The sequence below is a fragment of the Venturia canescens genome, chromosome 9 (assembly GCF_019457755.1).
Source record: "Venturia canescens isolate UGA chromosome 9, ASM1945775v1, whole genome shotgun sequence".
NCBI classification, from domain to species: domain Eukaryota; kingdom Metazoa; phylum Arthropoda; class Insecta; order Hymenoptera; family Ichneumonidae; genus Venturia; species Venturia canescens.
In genome coordinates this window covers 12,182,813-12,205,960 of record NC_057429.1, presented here as the reverse complement: position 1 = coordinate 12,205,960, position 23,148 = coordinate 12,182,813, and the positions used below count along the sequence as shown (strand labels likewise).

The following is a 23,148-nucleotide window of genomic DNA, read 5'->3' as shown; positions in this document are numbered from 1 at the left end:
ATCGCCGCACCGATGATACGAAAAAAATATTTTCCGATTCGTTTAAGGAAGTTGAGGCTGTACAGTCATTTTTTTTACCCAAAAGTGATGACCTGTACCTTTCAAAAGTTAGGCCAGTTTACAGTTTGCCAATGTTGTATACACTTTAAAGAAAAGTTGGGGAAAAAAAGACGAAAAACTGGTGAAAGCTCAGTCGAAAACACGAACAGTGACGATCCTAGCCTCAAAAAACTGCACGGAAAACAGATTATTATTAATATAATCTCAGCAAATCTCCTAATAAATCTGAAAAAAATTGACATTGTTCAGCAAGCCTCGCTCATGTTGCCCAAAAAATTTCATATTTTTAGCATCATTTTTAACGGAGATGTCACCGAATGTGTCTTGACTTCCATAAGATTACATGTTATTTGGCCCAAATTGTTATTGATTTTTCTCAGCAACGACGCTCCTAAACTGTCTGAAAATTTAACTGATTTTTTTTTACACTTCACTTTATAAGATGCAATCGGTTTAAAAGCGGTGACATCGTTTTCATTCTAATGCCTCAACTTCCTTAAAAAAAAATAGTGGCCTCGTGTTACGTTCATGGAGTTTTCAGCAGTTTTTGGATGAGCCAATTGTAAGTGGAAATGTGGAGTGAAAAAGCAAGTGTTCTAGGGGCTAATATCATTTTGAGGAAAAATCGAAAATGTCCAACAAATGAATAAACGATAATGCGAATTTATTTTAGTTTTTGGATATGATCAAATTTATTTTCCGTCAATACGTTTTCGCCACAAATTTATTAAAATAAAGAAAAGAAAATCGATAATAATGGTCATTCTGCTCGACGATTTTGAATTTTAACGGAACCAATAGTTGGCAGGAAGTTTTTTCGGGGTTCCTGGTGGCAAAACAATCATCAGCATGATAAGATAAATGAGAAAACATAGAAGGAAAGTGAACCATTCGAGAATCATTGCAAATTCCTGCCACGTTCGATCTCTCGTGCCCTCAGCAATCGATCCGTTGCCCTCGTTTTCTTCAAGGATCGAAGCATCTTTTTTTCGCTCCAAAACATTCATTTTCAGCAGCGTACCAACTGGAGAATTCAGCACGACTGTCGTCAGTGACATCAACCACATCGGCGCTGACACATTCATTGCTCGTAATTTTCGAAGCAAGCAAGTTATAACGAGTGCCGACGACGCCAGTCCTATCGAAACCTCGTAAAAAAACACTGAAAAATAAATAGAATTTCCATGTGGAATTCATTCTATTAAAATATTATTTTTTCCTTAGGAACCTCATTGATTTTTTGCAGCTAAGACGATAACTCGATTTCTCAAGCTGACTCGTAAAATCCTCATTTACTATTATTTTCTCGCGATATCGAATGAAATAAATCTTACGTATTTTCGGGGTCGTTTCAGACCCTGATATCGGGAAGTACCAATGCAAATCGAAGAGTCCAATAATGTGGCAAATGCAATTGACGCAAGCAACGAGAATCCTTTCGAGCGATTGCGAATCGAGCCACAACACTATGAGCGTTAACACCATGAAAACTGAAAATTCAAAAAGTGTTGAACAAAATTTTCTTCTTTTAAAAAAATGATAATTTTTTCATTGTTCGTTGAATATGAATGCTCCATCGCATTTTAAAAATATTTTTACAAACATAAATTTCCAATTTTCTTGACTTTCATTTCAAAGAGCCAATTTTCGAATAATACTTTCAACGCATGTTATCCCGCAGACACCACGCTGGTGCAAATTCGGACCCACGAAAATTTCAAGTGTCTACGAATTTTGGATTTTTTTAATTTTAGAAATTTTTCATCAGTCTCGTTATCAGCAACCCCTAAAACTTTCGGATGCCATTTTTTATTAAAATCGGTGTAGACGAAACATTCCTGACTAAAAGAATTAAGCCACAACTTATATAATGCCTTTTTGAGTTCACACCTAACAATGTCGTGGTTGTCCAGTGGATGCGTGCGTACTTGGAAAGGTGTAGATAAGTAAGTAAATCGGTTTCAAATCCCCCCCGTGCAGGTAGGAATTTTTCTTCGATTAAAATGGTTCCAGAGATGTACCACAAACTGCGATGACCATCACGGGCAGTGAAAAATAATTTAGCAATTGATAACATAATATTTTTTCCGTCGTATTTTTAGGTAAATCGACGAGAAAAATATAGGAGAATTATTCTCGTTGAAAGTACAAATTAAACAATCAAATTCTATATTTTTTTCGCCACACGTTATCGCAGTTTTGGGTTGAAACAATTCAATTTTTTTTTAATTTACCGATCCTTTTTTTCAGTGTAGAACTCCAAAATTCCTTTCTTCAATTTGGCCATTTTTTTCTATAATAAAACTTTATTTTTCAATTTTTTTAATGATTGATTTTTAATGATTTCAACGAGTCATTTCAACCTCAGTAATATTAGCTCTTTCGTTATTATGTTTTCGAAATAATGAATATTCACAGTATTGCTGATCGTAGTAATTTATTAATCGAAAGAGTGATAGTCAAATTTTCAGAAAAATGATATTTCAGTCGTCGTTCTATGGGCGATTGTTACATTCCATTATCAATGTAAAACTTTCTACTTTATTTATATTTGCCATTAAAAGCTCAAGTTGATCCGTCATCGTATTATCACTCAAGTTTTATAAACTCGAGATTTTAACTGTTCGAATTTTCAGTTATTCTAACATTTTATTCCCACCCTAATCCATCACTAATCACTAAGGAATTGTTACCCCTAAAAAGTCTCATTGTACGATCAATTCCATACATTCATGAACGAAATAAAAAAATTTGAAAAGTCCAAGTGGAAATTTGCACCAGTGTGATAAGTGTGTGACCTCAAAAGAAGTCTGCGGGTTATTATGAAGCTATAACTCTGAGTGCAAATCTCTCCCCTGCTGGTTCAGCTGAAATCGTTAAAAAATATCGATTACATAGAGCATTATTACCGATAGCAGGTAAAATGTAAACCATGGCGAGTCTGATGGCATGTCTTTGGAGAATAATGTGGACGAGTATCGTCAATTCGCCTTCGCCATCCGGTCCTGAATTGTAATCACGTTCTCCACGTTCAATGTGGATGTCCCATTGTTTATTTGCGACGAATGAGCTCATCGTGATCTAAAAATTATTTTCAAAGATGATATATCATAAAATTTTGAATTACTCGACGAGCGTTGAAGAATAAAGAAAAAGATGGTCAAGATGCACGATGCTCAAAGCTTACTCTATGAGGTGCCATAATTTTCATTTTGGCTTCCTCTATGAGGAAGCTTTAAGGAGGTTGGACAGCGACGATACAATGTTGCCATGCTAAACCATGTTAAATACATGAAAAATTATAAGAATTTAATAAAATTTGGTCAACATATTCTTTAGTGTCAAATTTGACAATACAAATTTTTTAAGATTCTTCTTCTGTACAGTTATCGAGTAATTTATCACTAAAGTTCACGTGTACAAGCATAGCGTTTATATTCCGGGCATAAGAAATCTGCTTTAATGCGTAATTACTCGATAACTAATCAGAAGAAAATTTTGAAAAAAGTTGTGTCTTCACGCTTGCAGTTGAAGAACATTATCACCAAATTTGATCAATTTCTTATCATTTTGACGAGTGTAGCCACCCTCCTTAAGCATTGCTCTAAAAGCTTGAGAAAGCAATTTGTTACTTTTAATTTTTTTGTTAAATAAAGTTTTAACTTATTCATCGGCTTTTAACAGTTTCAAATTAATTTCCAAAAATTAAACCGGATTTTTCGAAAAACTCATATTTTCGTAAAATTCCAAAAATCATAAAATTTGAATCGCGCCACCGCAATTTCTCAAATTCAATACCAACCTTCCTATTATGATAATACATTGACAAAAAAAAAAATTAGTAATAAATCTTAAAATTTCTGAAAGTTAGAGCGTCGACACCCTTTTTTTAAAAATTTAAAAACGTCGTAATATTCGTATTTTTTTTCGAATTCTGACAAAATTATCAAAGAATGAAGAGCTTGTTCAGATTAACATCTATGCAAAACGGTAGTCCTGTATCTCAAATCGGTTTCGAGTTATAAGCTTTTAAATTTTGCAGTGCCATAACACACACACACGCGCGCGCGCGTCCGGACATTTTTTCTAGATATGATTTTTTAATGTTTTTGGACATTTTGAGCACGTTGACATTGAAAACTGAAAAAAAAAAAAATTTCATCGTCACATAGCTTCCTCTGAGGAAGCAAAAAAAAAGGAAAATTGAAGAAATGAAGAAAGGGAGTAAATATGGGAGGAAAAACGTGAATTTTTGGCTCGTACACCATCCGATGGAAAATTGAGAACAATCTCGTTGCGATAAAAAGTCCAAGCGCCTAGTTGCATCGAACAGTTGTGCTTGTCGAAAGGCCATTCGGTGTAATCGGTCGGACAGTGGCTCGAATATTTCGTTGGTAGGACGCAGACTACTGTGCCATTGAAACTGACTAGGCAATCGGTGTATGACATGTCCCAGTTGTGTTCAGAAAATTCCCCACTAAACAGATAACGCGCCAGAAGTCATTTGAAAATTTCGTAATCGCCATTTTTGTTTCTTATCTATTGAGAATCGTGATAACGAAAAAATCACTAAAAAAATTGCGAATAAATGTTCATTTGTTCTCAGCAAAAGTGCCATTTTTCTTGGTGAAAATTTGGTTTTTTGTTGTTCAGACCCACCCATTGAAAACCGTCAAATCCGGCTTCCAAATCTCGTAACTCCAAGCGTGCAACTCTTTTATATTGTCCCATGTGGAAGGCTCCCACGTGAGATGGGCATCGGGCCAACTCTGTCGTCGAAATACCCCAATTATGTCAAGCCGATAAATTCATTTTTTAATTCATCCATTATGAAATATTTTCAAACTCACCAGTGACACCCAAGCGTGAAAATGCAGGATATTGTCTTCCTCCGACTGAAAGTGGAAAAACCTTTGAGTTTGGAGGAATTTTGCTAGTCGAAAGTTCGGCTTTCATTTTTGCCCTCGGAAGGAAAAACATTTGGAAAATCAAGGAAAAGTAATTTCGTCTAGTATCCGATTAGGACAAATATTCCAATAAATTTCGCAAAATAACTTAAGAATAGAACGCAAATTATGCTCACGAGTTAGCCGAAATAAAGTTTCAACGGCGCGAGCGCGATTCTTGATTTTTTTAATAATTTCATTTCGTTTATTTTATGTTTGACAAAAATTTTCAAAGTTTCCATCCGTTTCGTTTTCGTTGCGTTAACAGAAAATTAAACGAAGCAAAGATTGGAGAAATTAAAACAGTGACACAAGCAAGAAAAAATTATTTTTTTTTATTTGAAAAAAAAAAAAAAAAAAAAATTTCTATTAAATAAAATTAAAAATAAATAAATAAAATTAAAAAAAAAAAAAAACTTACGAATTCGACGTACTGGGGCGTCATATGAATATCTACGCGAGTCGATTCGCGATCTTTTACAGTCGGTCTTATGAAGGAGTTGTATTCACAAAACAGGTGATCCGAGAGGCGTTTCGAAGTAGTTTTAGTTGAATCCTTGCACTCAGGTTCTTCCGAATCGACACATTGAATCTCGTGGATCGCGAGAGCGAACATTAAAATAATAAACAGTGTTCGCATGGTGCTCGAAATTTAGTATATAGTTCTCTAATCCGTTATGAACTAAAAGGAAGCTCGATTGACACTGTTCGAGAGAAAAGAGAACAATTTTCAAAACTAACGCCCACCGCGAAAGAGGATACTCCAGACTTACCACGTGGCCCTCGATTCATCAATTATGTAGTTATCTATCGTAACGCAGCGAACGGAAGACCGCGGTTCCGTCATTTTAGCACGTTTATTTTCACCATTTACGCCCTTCTGTTGTCCCAATTCTATAATCTAGTAGCTCGCGTAGCTCGAAATACCAATGACTCGAGCCTTCGATAGCTATCACGAAGGGTATAAAAATGCCCGATAATAAAGAACGAACTCACGCCTGTTATGTAAACTGGAGCAACGAAAAGGTGCGGAATCCTTTTGTTTAACCCTCGCATACGCGGTCCGTCCAGGCGTCTTTGTTGACAAAACACATACTCGGAATCGCTACACCGACTCTCAAACGAAGATTTTATCACAAGAGTCACTCGACATGCCTGTTCACAGTGCAAATAACAGAAATAAATCTTTGAAGAAGATCGACAAAACATGTATTTCCGTCCGAGCAACAAAAATTGATGAAAATCGTACGAATTTTATGATTTTATGACCGAGAGGTAAATTATCGAGCTGGGGCGACACATAAATTTTTGTGACAGTTCAGCGAGTCGCAATAATACATTTGCTTCAACATTGTTTTCGTATTTAGTTTTCATAACGTTATAAGATTACTTTGTCCAACATTAGATGAAAAACGAACGTCTCTTGAAAGACTAATTTCCGGTGGTACCAGAAACGTCGCTTCCGATCGCGATTCTATTATTGCCGTGAAATATCGTCCCTACATTTTATCGGTAGAATTTGTGCGAGTAACTTATCAAATGTGACGTAAGATGGCAGTACTGGGAAAATGAAGCAGTGTCGCAGTCAAACGGTCGCCAGCTGTCAAATAATAAACAAACCATTTCGTGTTCAATATCGCATTCATAAAACAAGGATTAGAGATATTTTGTAATCATTTGAAGTAGATTGCAATCTCTGAATTATCGATAGTTTCACTCGTTTTGTAACTTTTAGTCCATTCATTCCACATGAGAATCTCATTGTTGAGGTTATTTTTTCATAATTCTGTTTCGTGCTTTTCTATTACAACGAATGATTCGACCGCGCGTGTACATTTTTTTGTAAATAATTTCGTAATAATGATACGTAACACGTGAAACGAGATGGAAAAAACGAACGAAAAGGAGATCATAAATCTTTTAGATTCACTGTCAAACAGTGGCAGTGACGTCTCAGACGTGGTTCTCACACCACCCCGAAAAAAAATCGTCAAAAGGTTAACAATCGACATTGCAATTACTTTTTTTATTTTTTCCCGAATTTATACTTTCTTTTCTCTAAATCCATTCTCAATTTACAGGAGGCCTCGGCTTGGTGTGAAAACAAAACAAAATAATTCCTGCAGTTGCAGTCACTCGCAGAGCAAAAAAGCCTCTCTCTGTCTCGCTGCAGTTTTAATAACCTTTTGGTTGATAGCATTATCCTGGTTGGCTGCTGTTTTTTATGGCGAAATTGGAAGAATAGATATTTCCATACGTGCTGGTAAGTAAATATTGTCAACAACGAGGTAAAAGCTCAATGCCTTTGAATGGCAAATAATAATTTGAATACAAAGAGGCTACTAAAAAATCTGGAAAATATGATGCCGTCTAAACAATTTCTTGCTTTTAGTTGTGGTAACTTTTCAAAATAGTCATCGCCGTGCCAATAGTAATAAATAAAAGAAGAATAACAAAGTTACTGAATCAAGAATATTTTCATGCATCCTGGACTGGAGCTGACATTCAATGTTATTGTCAATCATTTTACACACTCTTTTAATATTTTTTAACTCTCGACTGCCCGTGGGGCAAAAAAAAAGACGAGAGATGCATTTCACTGCAATTAATGGATTCCTTCGTCGCCGGTTTTCTTAAAAACGGCGAAAGTGTCTTGACCAATTTTTTACATACCTTTCGATATATGTCGGACAGTGTTTTTCTTATTTGTGGTATATCAAGATTCATCGCGAACATTTTTGTTTATTTAACTTCAACGTTACACATCGTTTTTTTCATTCAGTATTTCATTACCCAGAAGTGACTCGGCGTATTGAAATACACTGGGTCATTTCCACATCAAGTTTGCCTAAAGAAATTTTATGACATTATTGAATTCTCAATTTTGCTGGATAAAAATAGGCAATCTAGTTCCATCCAATTCAATTTCACACATATTCCTTCTTCTCAAGGTTTCTCTTGATTCAGCATTCGCTTCAACTCCTTTCTTCAACTTATTCCTCCCCAGCCCATTTCCCTTTTCAGGATTTTCAGAGCGTGATTATCTTTTCATTTTCGAATTCATCATCATAGATGAAAAATAGATGTTTTTGAGAATTTGTTGACGCACGGGTACCCTTGTATATGATAAAACCGCATACATATCTGTGGATCAATGATTAAAGAGGCGCGCGTTGGCCAACTCTCCCCCCCCCCCCCTTCCTCTCCCTCCGCGCCCGTTTCAACTTCAACTGTACTCCTCGTTGGCACTTCAATCCCTCCGTATGCAGTTGCCTCCGGGTTCATATGTACAGACGATTGCAAAGATTTTCATATTTCCTTATTGAAAATACGACTCGAAACCAAAACTTGGACTTTTGAAAATATGGTAATTCTGGAGAATGTCATTCGAAAATTTTTCGACGTCACACGACAAATTTAAAAATGGGCTTATCTTTATCAATTGTGATTTGAGGAAAGATTAAGAAATCGATTTTGGAATAAAGATTGAATAACTACCGTGCTTTTCAATAGAAAACATGAAGAAATATTTTTTCGTCGTTAAATAAGCATAAAGTATATCGAACAATTATTCTCGTTTTTCGATGTAATTTTTGTTCTATTTACGTTTGAGAATAGTTTGTAAGTGATCAGAGTAATGGACATAGGTCAGAGTCGGTGCGTTCCCTGTTGGCGGAGAAAAACCTTTGTCCATTGACTCACACGAGCTCTAGCACCTTCGCCCACGGTCGCCTCCTCGTCGAAATCGTGGTCGTGGTCGTCGTCGAGCTTTGCCCACCGACAGTGAAACCCTCTTTAGTCGATATCTCGCTGGTTCTGACAGGGAACAGTCAGAGGAAGAGAGAGAGGGAGAGAAACATGGAAAGGGTAAAGAGAAGTGGGGGTAGCAGTGGGAGGGAGTGAGCGAGGGAGAATCAGGAGAATACATGCTCGGCAAGAGCGGCGCGAACACGAGTCTGTATCTTTCGTTTTCGTTACCCAGTCGCAATCACGAGTCGCGCGGAGGCGGTGGCCTCCGTTATAAGTGTCGGAACGCCCGTATCTGTATACCGACAAAAAACGAAACAAAATCAATCGCTTATTGACACAATTTTTCGACGTTAAAAAAGAAAAGTACGACGGAGGGCGACGAGAAATGTAAGCACGCGTGACAGTGTTTGTGAATCAAAGTGAATTTCGTGAATTCATCGTCAATAGTAATAACGGTAGAGACGGAAAAAAGGTATACTGACAAATGTTCAACGTTAGGTACGAGCAACCGGCGTTATTATACCTACGATAAGTTCAACGTGTGTCAAGGCTTTCGGGAGACACGATCGAACTTTTATGATCGTTCGAAATACATATCTCCTGAATTATTTTCTTTCCCCCATCGATCCCCGCTTTTATTTTTTTCGTTCGTGATGAGTTAGAAACAGGATCCGGAAATGAATTTACCTTGGCTCAGGAAATATTCCTCAATCGAAGGAGATATATCGCGGTGAGAGAGGAAAGGAACGAATAATTTTCGATGAGGATGAGTTTGGAGGGACGATCAATAAATTTGATAAATATTCATTTATTTCCACGATTCAATCGAGGCCTCAAATTTATTCACGTACTCAAACGTCTCGCACGTACACTACCCTCTGAGCATTTCTCCGAGGGATGATCGCGAAAGGGGCGTAGCTTGAGCGAGCGTAGAGGGAAGCAAAGAGGACGGAAAACGAGACAAGCTAAATTCTGTTACGCTACGAGCGCTCTCTGAAACGAAACGAAAAAACTCTTTCTCATTCTGTAAGGACCCTGCGTCACGCGTTGACCCAAGTACGGTCGCTGGTTTTGCTTGAGACAAGTTACCTTCAAAGTCCCTCTTGTCGATACGCATGGAAATCAAATAGGCAAACAATTATTCGTAAACGAAGGAACAAATATTCCTTCGCACATTCAATTCTAAGCGGATTTATTCCCGAGTACAGGCTGACTTTTTACTTGAAGTCAAAAAATAAAAAATTTTGAATTCAATCGAAACATTCGTTCTACCATTCACTCGCGACCATTGTTTTCATCACGATAATTACTGAATGAAGACACTTCGAATGAATCAGCATTAAAAAAATTATAAAAAACGAATTCTACGAAAACCAAATTGAAAAATCGAAATTCAATGGACACCTTAATTCTTCCGGAATAAATAGGCTGATTTGGAAAAATAAAGGTCTTCATATACGAACTCGCGGAGACGCAACACTGTGTATCTTTCGTCATTAGTAGAGTGTTCTCAAATTGTTTCACATATACGTGTACGCGAGAGACATAAATATATCAAATGTACTTCTCAAGGCAGTGCGACTCGTATTAATCTATCGGAGCGTCCTGTAGCAGAGTTCGCATGAATATAAACATATAACTTGTCTTAAGGTGTGTAACGATTCTCGAATTGACAAATTAGGCTATGAACGAGATGCCAACTACGAATATAATAAATATAAGTCTGCTTTATCGCTTGGATGAAGCGTGCAAGTTGAAATTCTTTTGAAATTGATTAGATAAGTATCTCGCACGATAAGCGATGACTCGAGTGGAAAGATTCCAATTTTTTTTCCAACGAACCATACGCATGACGAGTCGAAAGTGAAACGGCTACCGGGAACAACGAATTACAGAATATTTGTCACATTTTTTTTGGATTATGGAGGCAGGTTTCGAAATAAATGGCACAAAGTTTAAGCAGAACAATTATATATTTTATTCAATGAACTTTACTCTAAGAGATCTATCGATTAACTGAGCGTTGCAGTGGTCGAAAAAGTAACTCTAACTCTAACGACGAAGGGCCTCGCGTCGACCTCTTTCTTTATCTGTATATTCGTTTTATAAACAAACTTATAGGACGGGTGGGGATCAAATGTTGGAATGACTAAAATTTCGAACAGCTAAAATCTTCAGTTTATAAACTTCGAATGATAATATTGAGACAGATAGATTGGACTAGAGCTTTGAATGGCGAAAATAAATAAAGCAGAAACTGCAAGGTTCGAAGGACGTTTACATCGAAAATAGAATGTAACAATCGCCCATAGGACGATTACTAAAATATCGATTTTTCGAAAATTCGACTATCGCTCTTTCGATTCATAAATTACTACGGTCAGCGATACTGTGAAAATTCACAATTTTGAAAATATAATAACGAAAGACTAAATATTACTGAGGTTGAAATAGTGAAAGACCAAAAAGTCGAACAGTCAAAATAGCGAAACGTTGGAAAGTCGATCGATCAAAATAAAGAAATGCAGTGGAGCTCCAAATACACGCGTCTCACTTACTCGCTCTCCAATTTGAAATATCGCCATTTTGACTTTCGCCTTTTCGAGCTATCGCTATTCCGCATATCTAAGTTTTATAGGCTCGAAAAATTCACTTTCGATTTTTTGCTACTCTGTATTCTGGTCTGGATGTAAAACAATTATTCTCCATATTGAATTCGAAAATATGAACTTTTGATATTCGGATGGTCTGTTAAAATTGCATTCGAAATGAAAACTACTGAAATATATATTTTCGGGTAAATACGAATTCAAAGAAGGAATTTTTAATTAAACACGCAATCTGCTGAATAGTCGATCGGGAATAAGAATTTCGAATTACTTATTATTCTAAAAACTGATATCACAACTTTTAAAATTTCGAAATATCGACCGTTCTCAATTCAGTTATTCGACATATTGAACCCCACCTTATAGGACTGCGAGCACGCTCTCACGTGTATTGTTTAATATCAAGTTTTATTACTATGCTGATGGATTATTTTTGCTCATATTCCAATATATTTTAGCCTTTTTCTGCTCAACCTTTTTTCATTTATGTGGGTCAATGTTGCTACAATTCTTCAGTTACCTGACGCCCAAAAGCATGAGTAATCGGAGGAAAATGTACGTGGCTGTGTATACATACGTGCAGACTAAAGTTGAACAGTCCGTAGAACGTATATCTGCGAATCTGGACCCGTCGTTGTGGCACGTGTGCTCTTTTCATGTCCGTGTCTTATCGAAGTCAGGGTCAAGTGGAATAAGCCTTGCAAATAATAACAATAATCTGATTTATATTTTGTTTTTTTTTTTGTTTACTTCTCATCCGTACGCTATACTGATATTTGCCAACAACAGGTTTTCTCCATTAGGCATTCCCTTACGCGACTTTGATCTCACCTCGAAATGCATTTGAACGGTGGCGTTTGGGAATAATACGAATAACGATTGCGCGGTTTTTTTATAGAAATAAATTTCGTAAAAAATGAGCATTGAATTTTGATTTTTCGACCCTTGTAGACATAATTGCGAAATAATTCGATCGTAAAATGTTGACTCATGGTCGGTGGAGTGTTCAAATGCATAATTTAAACGGGCGCTTATATATCTGTAGGTTTATTCAATGTTTTCAATTCGTCGGACTCGATCCATCGGACGAATTTAATGGCATGATAATTTTGACGGCAGTTCAACGTCCTCCATATATTTTGCAGACGGAAATGGAGTATTTTCGATTCAGCGAGATTGGTGATTTTGATAAGGTTTTTGGCTTCCGATAAGGAGTTGACGAAGCGCGCGCAGGATTGGTAAACGGCGTGTTTGGGGGGTACGCAATGAAGAGGGCATTACATCTTGTTCTGAAAACTGTTTTAAATTAATCCTGAGATCGTAATGAACCGTAGAATTTTTATTTTTATTTTATAAGACCGAAAAGCGTCTTTAATACTATTTTTTATTTATGATTTTGAATTTTCCCGCGGAAACGCTAGCCGCCAGGCTTTTTCGGTTCGCGACGTCACTCCGTTGGTAAACAATACGACTGCGATAGACCATGTTTAAATATTTGTGAAAATAATGAGTTGTAATGTACATCATTGGTGTCTTGTGCCTGAATGCAATAATACAAGTGTAAAAACGCCACAAAAATTGTGAATTCATCGGCACCATCGACGTATTTATCATTGGCAGATTTGCACTTTCTGCTTTCACAAAACCGTCTTCTATTGTGCGATTTTAATAAAAGGAACGATAAAAGTCCTCAAACGTGATAAATAACTTGTGAAATTTCAAAATAACACAGAGCGCGCGATGAAAATCTTGATTGTTTATTATTGAAGTGACGTCACGTTGGAACCCAGAATGGCGGATGGCGTTTTTGCCATTTGAAAAATAGATGAAAAAAGACGATTTTCAAAATTGAGTTATAAAATAAAAATTGAATTTTTATTAATGAGATCATGCCCACCACACGAGCGTTGAACAACTGAATTTTTTAGGGGAGGTGCTAGTATATTCTCTCAAAATTTATAGATTTAAAAATTAACATAACTAATCAATTAGTCCGTTGTAATTATCAATTATATTAAAAAAAATATCATTATTAGTAAAAATTTGACTAGTTAATTTTTTAATTTGGCAACTTTGTTGTTGGTGGAGAGATAAATCTACCTTGCCAACGGTAAACTGATGGCTTGTCACTCACATATGACTTGATACACATAACCAATAATTTATTTGAATTTGAGGTTACGTCATTATTTGTGATTACAAATATTTTTGTTATCGCAATATTTGTATAAATATGAACAAAAAACATTTTTCTATTAATTATACCGAGAAAGTATACACGCCTGTACAGTATCGATACACTAATGTAAGCACGTCACAACTAAGCACGATATACGTCGATATACATATATATAAACAGCTGATAGAGCGGTGTTGCCGATGTCGTACCGAACCTAGTTTTCAACGACTCATCTTGAGCGATAATCGTAGTTAATTTATGATTTCATTCTTAAAGTTTCGGTGACCTGACATTTTTATAACGCTATTAACAAGATAAATGTTCAACGAATACGCATATGATTTAATTTTTTTTTTCCAGCATTTACGATCCCTTAAATTTGATTGAAAAATCACGATCCATTTACTGCTACTACGATGTCCAATTTTTAATACTTATTTTCTTGCTTAAATGTTCGGTAACCTCCCCTCAATTTTTTTTACCGTCATTTTCGAACATTTTTCTATGCTGTGTAAAAAAATCAGATTTTTCGGCAGATTTTTAAGTAGTGGCCATGATCTCATTAATAAATATTGACGTTTCTCGTTTACTTTTTACGAAATCTATCATAAACATACATTTTTATCGCTCCGTGCAAGTCAGCGGTGGCGACCTCTGGTAGCAGCTCAAAAACGCGAAAAACCTGGAAACTTGAGCTATGGGCCATTGGGAAATTTGATAAAAAGTGGAGTTGATTCAAATAAATGGCTTCTTTGGAAGCAACTTATATGTAGTTATCAACAGTCATTAATCGAAAATTGTCCTCAAAATGAAATAAACAAATGTAGTATAATTGATACATATGTTATGACACTTATGATCCATTTTAGGTTATTCACGAGTAGTCAGTGAATATGAATATATCATTCTCATATTCAAACAAAACGAATTACACGAATGGGTGTTAGAAAATGTTTAAAAACAATTCAGAATAATCATATTTTTAAATAACACAATGCTAGTCGTACGGAAAACTTCCAGGATTATTGTTCCTTTTGCCCACCGCCGGCGCTGGGGTAGATTCGCTTATCCCCTCCAAGGGTTTGCACGGAGCGAATTGAAGTTTTCGGAGGAACGTGAAATGGCGTAAGAGTAAGGATATTCACGTTTGTATAATTTCTTCGATATTTTTCCATTCATTCGTTCTCCTCGAGGATTTAAAAACGTTCATTCCACCCCGACTTCTCTTCAGCTCCCTCCTAATAACATGTAATCTCGCAAACTCCACGTACTCGCTGATAAAGCTCGTCATTTAGCGATACTTCCGACGTTTGATATTTTCGTTGTCGCGTACGATGCGGTTAAAAATAACAAAAAAGGTGCGAGGACTCCGCGGGGGGATGCGCGCTCCGAGCTCGGCTTTTATGAGCTTATCAGGTGTAGCAGGCAACAGCGTTGATAAGAAACTCGCCCGGCCCCTTGGAACTTATAGTCGCCGATTGTAGTCACAGCGGAATCGTAGCGATTGTAATTTCGTTTAAAAATTAATGCGCTCGTCAAGGCGCTCGGAAATAAGCTGAAATTAGTTCTCGGACAATCCCTGTTGGAATGGCCTTTTATGTCTACGGTTTATTACGAATTACGAACACTTCCCAGTGTTCCCGCGTGCGAGGACTTGGAAAATTAAGGGCTTCGATAAATCACCATTTTCCTCGGCGAGGGCAGACTGCTTCGAAAATTAATAACTTCGACACTCGTTGAATTTGGAAAGTAAAAACAAATCAGAAGCGACGTAATCGACGAATGATCGTCGTATGCTTTCCAGAAATCGTGACGCTCGTAGGAGCGGCAACAGCGGCAAAGGAGGTGAGCATACCGCACAAAAGAAGACGAAAAACAACATGGTGATGGAGCCTCGTTCGAGAGGGCGCTCGATACGAGAAATTTAGGCAGGAATTGAATTTCTTCCACTTCGACCGTTCGGTGAAGTAAAATAATCTAGAAAAGTTGACAATTCGATAATACTGGAAGTTAAAATACGAGCAGTGGTTCAACGGTCAGTGTTGACGTGCGCGAGAGTTGGAAAAATAATTTGAAATCATTTTTCACACGGATCGGTATAAACGAAGACACTTTTCGTCGGCTCAACGGAACCAGACGTTTTCGAGACGATTCAAATTTAATACTTTTCAACGCCAAACGAAACAACGATCGTACTTAAAATGAACGAAAGTGTAAAGACAAAGGGTTTGAAGAACATCGAACATCGGTATTGAGAGAAGGGCCCGAACGTTCGGTTTCCTTAGTCACGCGAGCTTCCAGCAACCCGCCCACGTTTCCGGTCCTCTTTTTCCTTTATTATTTTCGTCGTCTTTTAATCTCCTATTGAAAGACGGGTGTGCGCGCGTATTGCAATTGTTGAAAAACAAAGGCAAACAAGCTGGTGCTTCTTGAAATGGACTCGGTCGCGGTGACAGTGCCTCTTCGTCCACCGACGAAGAAAATGAAGAAACGAAAAGAACTCGACGCCCTCGCACCTTCCCACGTAGTCTCGCGCAGGAGTTCCGGCAAGCGAAGCTCTCAGGTAATATTTCATGAGGTCCTTTCCTTTCCATCATTTAGCTTCAAATAAAAACATTTTTTTCAAGTGCTTTACAATCAAATATTTTTCCACTATTATTTTCTCTCTGCACTGTGCTATTAAGGAGTTTCGGTACAGAAGTCTAAATATTAAGAAATAGATCAAATTTACGACGTTGAAGTTTGCAACGTTAGAGTCCAACGTAATTAACGAAAAAAACATTTGTAATTCACCAATTTTTTATTTCACGAATCATTGGTGAACGTTGAAAAACTACAAATTTCAAATTCGACAGCAAACAAAATTGGAGTTTTACTGGAATTATTCGAGACTTTTTTTCGATTATTTCGTTGGACTCCAACGTTGAAAACTTCAGCGTCATTCAAATTTGGTAATAATGTTCTTCAACATCAAGTGCGAAAACAATTTTTTTCAAAATTTTCTTCTACTTAGTTATCGAGTAATTACGCATTAAAGCAGATTTCTTATGCCCGGAATGTATACCTATATATATGGAAACGCTATGTTTATACACGTCAACTTTAGTGATCAATTACTCGATAACAGTGTAGAAGAAAAATCTTAAAAAAATTGTATTGTCAAATTTGGCACTAAAGTTCACCAAATTTTATAAAATTCTGAACTTTTGAAATTTTCTGTTTTTAGCATGATTTAGCATGGCAACATTGTATCGCCTGTACCGAAACTCCTTAATGTGATTTAAAAAAAAAAATAATTTCGATCAATTTTTGACTCGACGTAAAAATATGACCAATTCTTTGAGTACTGAAAAAAATGGTAAACAGAACCGAAATTTTTTTTACTTGCAGTTGTTACGAATTTAATAAATTTGCAGGGCAGTTTTGCCCTGTTTCATTGAAACAATTGCAATGGACTTTACAATTAACGTAGAAATCCCTGAAATTGTTCCAATTTAGACAAAAATGTATTCGAATCATTAGTATTATTATATTCATAAAAATTCACTCATAATTATTCATTTTAGACTTTTGCTTCAACTTTTTTATCATTTTATTGCACAGCGATTCGTCTGGTCCGAAAATTTGAAGTATTTTTTCAATTTATAAAAAAACAGCTCAACGAAAATACTTGAGATTATTGCTATTATGAGAAATTAGAGTCAAGTTTATTAAATCGCACTCTCTTTTTTTTTTACTATTTAAAGGAATTGTTGACCGACAGTAGCGACGAGCGTTCGGAATATTGGAATTTGACGACGCGTGTGAACCGGAAATGCAGAAGTCGAAGAGGACGAACGTGCCCAGGCTTATTGAGGGCTTGCGGTGCCTTTTTCGCGTGTGCCTCGGTCCTCGCCACGGCCAGTCTAATATGGCTGTTTATCGATGTTCGTCAGCAATTAACAGCACTTAGAACCGAGGTTGACAAAGGTATCGAGGATCGACTCGTAACTTTTATATTTTTATTTTTTTTCCTACTTTTTTAATTCTATATATTTCGTTCCATTTGTTTTGTATTAATGTTGGAAAAGAAAATGAGAAATAAACTCGTGTTTCGTTTGCCAATTGATATTTGTCTTATTTTTAGTATTTAGTACGTTTTTTGTCTTGGTATTGAAGAGGTTTGAGAGCCTCTGGGTCAAAGAATAAAAAGAGAAAGCGAGGAGGAAACTTCATTGTGGAAAATCTATTTTTTTTTATCGGATACGTTTCGTGCCACGTTTCATTTCAGAAACCCCCTTCAACCCGTATTTAATTAATCCTGCAAACGCTGTACTTTTAATCTGAAAGTTTTTTCGCTCAGTGTTATGATTTTTTTAAACGAAAATTGATATTCGTTAATTTGAAAAGTGTTATTTATGAATTACAGTGAAAGCTGAAAGCGAAGCCGTGCCTGACACCCTTCACAAGTGTCATACCCTCTTCCGAGATCTTCAGAAGAATCAAACGAAAATATTCAATCAACTATCCGGGCTCGATGGTCAACTGAACAATTTTACGGTTCAGGTACGTCACTCAATGTCAGACTGAGTTCGGTGTCTGACGAAAGCTCATCCAACTTATGACACTGACGTTTACAACGTTGGAGTCCAACGAAATGATCTGAAACAACTCTCCAATAATTCCAGTAATTCTCCAATTTTGTTACCTGCCTAATTTGCAATTCGTAGTTTTTCATTCTACACTATAATGATTCGTGAAATAAAAAATTGGCGAATTACAAATGTTGTTTTCGTTGGACTCCGACGTTGCAAACTTCAGCGTCGTTACAACTTGTAGTCGACAACTTTTTCTCATCGGTTTACTTACATTCACAGCTCTTAAGCATCCAACAAGGTCTGCACGAAGTTCAAGAGTCGTTACAGGGAGCCCCGGAACTTACGGACGTCCCGAAAAACATAAAAACCCTGTTCAGCAACACCGCCTCGTTCGGCAGTCAAATCCGTGACCTCGGGGCGACTGTAGATATCCTTAAAGAAGCTAACACTAAACTTCATGACGTACAGACAATAGTGCAACAAAATTTAACTGATATACGGGTAAATATCGACTGAGGATGTAAATTATCACCTTGAACACTCGAAGCGTCAAAATCTAGTCAAAAGTCGAAGAGAAACTGTCAATCGTATAAAAAATATTTTTACGCTCTTGCCTCATATTTTTTGTATTTGAGTAATTATTAACTATGAGCTTTTATTCCTTGGAAATTTGATTTTTTTTCCGGGACCAAAAGTAGCTTATGTTACTCTCCGTCCTTTCAACTAACTCTATGCCAAAGTTCAAGTAGATCGGTTGCTTAGTTAGGGCGTGAAGGAAGAACAAACAAAGCCACTTTCCCGTTTATAATATTAGTTAGGATTCCTTCAAATAATTTGACGTGGATACGAATTTTCGGAAGTCTCAAATTTCGTTTTTGATTAATTCTTCAAGCACTCCCTGCTGGATCTATCGAATATGACCCTGAGACCTCAGACGCCAACGAACGAATCGAGAATTAAGGACGAAGCTCTCAGTAACGCGATCGCTCAATTGGCGAGCAACTTGACGCACATCAACGAAACTCTTTCCCGAAATATCACGTGGATCGCTGAGGATCAGGCCAAAGATCACGTAAGTCAAAACGATCGTCGACGCCAAAGTCCTCAATTAGTTATGCAACTGAAGTATTGCACTCGAGTAATGTTTTTGCTGTACAAATATCGTGTGCTATCCCAGCATTGGTAAAACGTTCAAAAGAAAAAGGTAATTTGTAATTTATTCCTCTTATTTATTACAGACAAAGTTGGTGACCTTGCAAGATATGATGCAAAACGCCAGTGGAAACGTGATGACGCTTCAGGAGCAATGTGCCAAAGCGAGTGATCAAACAATTCTAGTCACGTCGGTTAACAAACTAACCGATCAGGTAAAAAAAAAAAAAACAAAACAAACGAACGTACTTTGGATTTTGATTCAATCGTGTCGCGGGGCTACACGTCAATTGGCACAAAAACTTATGACAAAAAATCTTACGATTAGGCAAAAGCGTTATTGCAGTTTTCTTCTCCTGCTTTTCAATTGAACTGAATTTTATTTATAAAATTGATGCCTGTGCGGTTTTCAAGACGGCTGAATTATTTCAGATTTTTAGCCCGATCCGAAAATCGGGAAATTCATGTCCGATGCATTCTGAACCTCGATGCAATGAAAATTTGTATAAATAAACCTGCTCAAAGGTCAATTACAATATTACAGATGAACGAAGTTCACACATGGACCAAACAAATGGAGCAGTCGTTCAACGCGTTAAAAAATTCGGCAAGTACGATGCAAGCGTCGATAGCGGATTGGAAGAACCAGCAAGAAGGAAAGGTCAACGATGAAGCATCTCTGCAACCGCAAATGAGATCATCTCACGAGATTAAGATATCAACGAAGATGCCGGTCGATTCAGCGGGTTAATTGAAAAAACAAAAATCTTCCGAGTCTCCGCGATTAAATCAGATTCGAAAATACTTTTTTTTTTTCTAGACACCAAAATTCCAAAGATTTTCTTCGCATCGGAGATAAATCTTGAAAAAAATTTACATTTGCAAGGCGTTAAATTTGCGATTAACGCTGTTTGCGTTTTTTTTCTTCTCGAATTTGCAGAAACGAGGCACAACTTGACGTCAAAAAATGTTCACGAGCATACCAAAGTGTTTGAACGGCAATGATAATTGACTGGGAGTACAGAAAAACAAAACGAAACGAAAATCGGAACGTCCTCGCGTCTACGTGCGAGACGAGTTGAACTCGTATGTACATGATGAAAAGAAGAGACTTGAAGAATAAGAAGAAACACACGAACGCTTAACAGAACGGAAATGATTGCGTTTATCTGTAAATAATATAACTAATTAAGTTTCATAGGATTATGGATTTCCTAATAAAACATTGAAAAAAATTGAAAAAAAATTAAGTACATCGATTTTTAGGTCGATCAAACAACAAAATAAAATAGCATTAACAATAATCATGATTCTCGAGATGACATTGAATGAAATAACGTTTCAAAATTAATTTCGTTTTTCTGTGCATCAATAAATTTCCAGAGGGGCAAAGTCAATATTACCACATGTACACGATCGTTCGAAAATTGTTTTATTTATATAACGCCGCGTACTCTGAGAGATGATTCATGTCCATTTTCTTTTCGAAAGTTATTTTGATTGTGGTTTTGAAAGTGGATTTTGATGAAATAGTCGTGATGTCAGATTTCGAGTTGCGCGAAAAATTCAATACTATTTGAATCCGAAATGAATTTTAATTTGATCCCGTCCTGATTGCGCTATTATACAGTTTCAAGTGTTCAATTTCGTCAATGAAGGCTTCAGAAAATGTTCATCAAAGTAACTATGATTTTAAATTATCTCCATTTCTCAACAATGACAAACAACATGATAATTATTTACAGAAATTGTTATCGCTGATGGTTTATAAACTTGTCCACGGTTTCTCCTGTTGAACAAAATTTTTCACGCAGAAAGATTAAACTTTTTTTAAATTTTTGAACGATAACGTATATGATGTCCGGATGAAGTCAGAACGAGCTGATTTAGACTAATTTGTTTTTAGGATAAACTCGATTTTTCCTCGAGGATTTCTAAGAGGAATCTGAGGAATGAGTTTTCTGATATCGATTTCTGTGAAGAATTAGTTCGATCTTGCAATCGAGTTTGGCCGGACCGTATGTAAATTGCCAATAGGAGCCGAACTTACTATTTATTGTTTTTAAAAACATTCCTCGATTATTAGCACTTGAATTCGCATTTTGTAAGATCGGAAGGAAAAGAAAACGAAAGCATTCAGAATTCCCGAAGGAGACACTCTCAAAAGTACAAAATCCAACGTTTTTCGAGTGTCTCTGCCTCTACTTCATTCAACATTCCATTTTCTTTTCCATCCGCAAGTTTTCTTCTGGTTTTTGGATATTCTGGCATAATCGATATTGTGAAACGCAGAACAATCAAAGTATTTGAAATATTCTTATACTTTATACAGACGTAACGATCGCACAGACACATAATATTTAGAATTTCTTAAATTTAGGGATTGAATAATGTGGGTGAAAATCCGTTGCAGTGTCCATAAACGATTTTTATAGAGAGGTTAGATATACATCTTCGATCGATATATAATTTATTTGATATTTTTTTCGAATTATCGTCATGGCCTTGAACTTATATATTCCAGCACTCATTTTGATTTATTGAGATATGATCGGATAAAGTTACAAAAGTTTAATGAATATATGAGAATAACGTTGTTGAAACATTAAAAAAATGAATGGCTAAACACATGAAAAAGATGGAGATTTCCAACGTTTGTGTAATCACTGTGTTTTTTCGCATTTCGCAAGTTTAACACGAATTTTTAACATTATTTAAAATGATTTGCATATAAAAGAGTTTCTTCACCGCACGAAGAATCATTTTAGATGATAAAAATGTTGTTTTTTCTCGAAAACAAATCGCAGCGCTTTGATGCTTAGCGATTGTAGCGCGTTGATCGGCCATTACGGTAACTAACTAACTAATGTCAGTGGTTCTCAGTCTCGGGAAAACAGTGCGACGAACAGCACATTATACTGGATAATGTTATAAGAAAAAAAAATCAAAAACGAAGGAAAATTCTCAATGATTTATTTTTTTTCAAAGTATAGATTAACAAAAAAAATCGAAATATGTGAAACTTTTATTTTGCTTCCAATGACACGTTATATTTCTGACGGAGTGTCAGAAAATGCAATAAAATGAAATGAGAATGGAAACGCAGGGGGGGGGGGGGTAGTGCCATAAGTTATCATAATTAAAACACGCGAAAGATTGTTATTGTCCGCCATATTGTGGGGACGAAAAAAAACTCTTAATATACGAAGTATGATTGTGTGCGAATGGAAAAAATAAAGGTATTACGTCGTTTGAAAACTGTTAATAAAAACAAAGAAAAAAAACTTGGAGGCTGAAAACGAGTTTAACAAATATATATTTTCAACATTCTTCCTCTTATTCGAAAACCATGGAATCGATGTCAAAACCATTACAGCACGTTTTTTGCGGTTTCACGTGCATACAATCGATATCGTGACCTCGCTTATACACACGCATATATATACATGCATATCCGTGTACTTTTGTATACCAACAGTAACAAAAAGATCTTATCGCCACGCCGTTTTTCTGCGCAGTGTCAAGCACTGTGGCTCATTGTTTCAATATTTTTTACGCGAAGCTTCATGCACTCGCGAATGCATCGTGTGTGGAAAAAAAAACGTTTGCACAAATAATGTTTTCTCTGAATAGTAATTTTTTCTACTACAGAGATATTAGTTCCCATTTTATTTACTCGTTTTTTGGTAACTTAATTTTTCCAATCGCAATAAAAGATATGATGGAAGATCTTTAATCCGAAATTAAATGATGAACATTTTTCACCGCAGTTATTGTATAACGATAAAAAAAACTGTAAACACCGCTTATCAGGTGCGATCTAAAGTATTCATAATTTTGGCATAAGTCTTCTCATGAAATATAAATATCGAAGA

General features: G+C 36.3%; 2 protein-coding genes across 7 annotated transcripts; one reads left to right on the top strand and one right to left on the bottom strand.

Moving 5' to 3' along the window:
* Positions 1 to 729: 729 nt before the first annotated feature.
* On the bottom strand, positions 730 to 8,173 carry LOC122416384 (neuronal acetylcholine receptor subunit beta-2-like). 2 transcript variants are annotated; one of them, XM_043429289.1, is made up of 8 exons: positions 5,780 to 6,507; positions 5,428 to 5,710; positions 4,911 to 4,955; positions 4,720 to 4,829; positions 4,324 to 4,537; positions 2,970 to 3,141; positions 1,395 to 1,550; positions 730 to 1,222 (listed from the first exon to the last, which is right to left on the bottom strand). In XM_043429289.1, exons 2-8 carry the CDS (start codon positions 5,644 to 5,646, stop codon positions 846 to 848), a joined length of 1,293 nt encoding a protein of 430 aa, XP_043285224.1. In that variant the 5' UTR covers positions 5,647 to 5,710; positions 5,780 to 6,507; the 3' UTR covers positions 730 to 845. The 2 variants fall into 2 exon arrangements, with proteins under 2 accessions (XP_043285224.1, XP_043285225.1); XM_043429290.1 differs by lacking the exons at positions 5,428 to 5,710; positions 5,780 to 6,507 and adding an exon at positions 7,680 to 8,173.
* On the top strand, positions 6,644 to 22,572 carry LOC122416385 (uncharacterized). 5 transcript variants are annotated; one of them, XM_043429293.1, is made up of 9 exons: positions 8,950 to 9,143; positions 15,349 to 16,107; positions 17,291 to 17,513; positions 17,953 to 18,089; positions 18,401 to 18,622; positions 19,014 to 19,193; positions 19,360 to 19,488; positions 19,818 to 20,019; positions 20,214 to 22,572. In XM_043429293.1, the coding sequence occupies exons 2-9, from the start codon at positions 15,979 to 15,981 to the stop codon at positions 20,276 to 20,278; spliced, it is 1,287 nt and encodes a 428-aa protein (XP_043285228.1). In that variant the 5' UTR covers positions 8,950 to 9,143; positions 15,349 to 15,978; the 3' UTR covers positions 20,279 to 22,572. The 5 variants fall into 5 exon arrangements, with proteins under 5 accessions (XP_043285229.1, XP_043285228.1, XP_043285226.1 ...); XM_043429291.1 differs by having other exon boundaries at positions 8,950 to 9,228; XM_043429292.1 differs by having other exon boundaries at positions 8,950 to 9,254.
* The last annotated feature ends 576 nt before the right edge of the window (positions 22,573 to 23,148 follow it).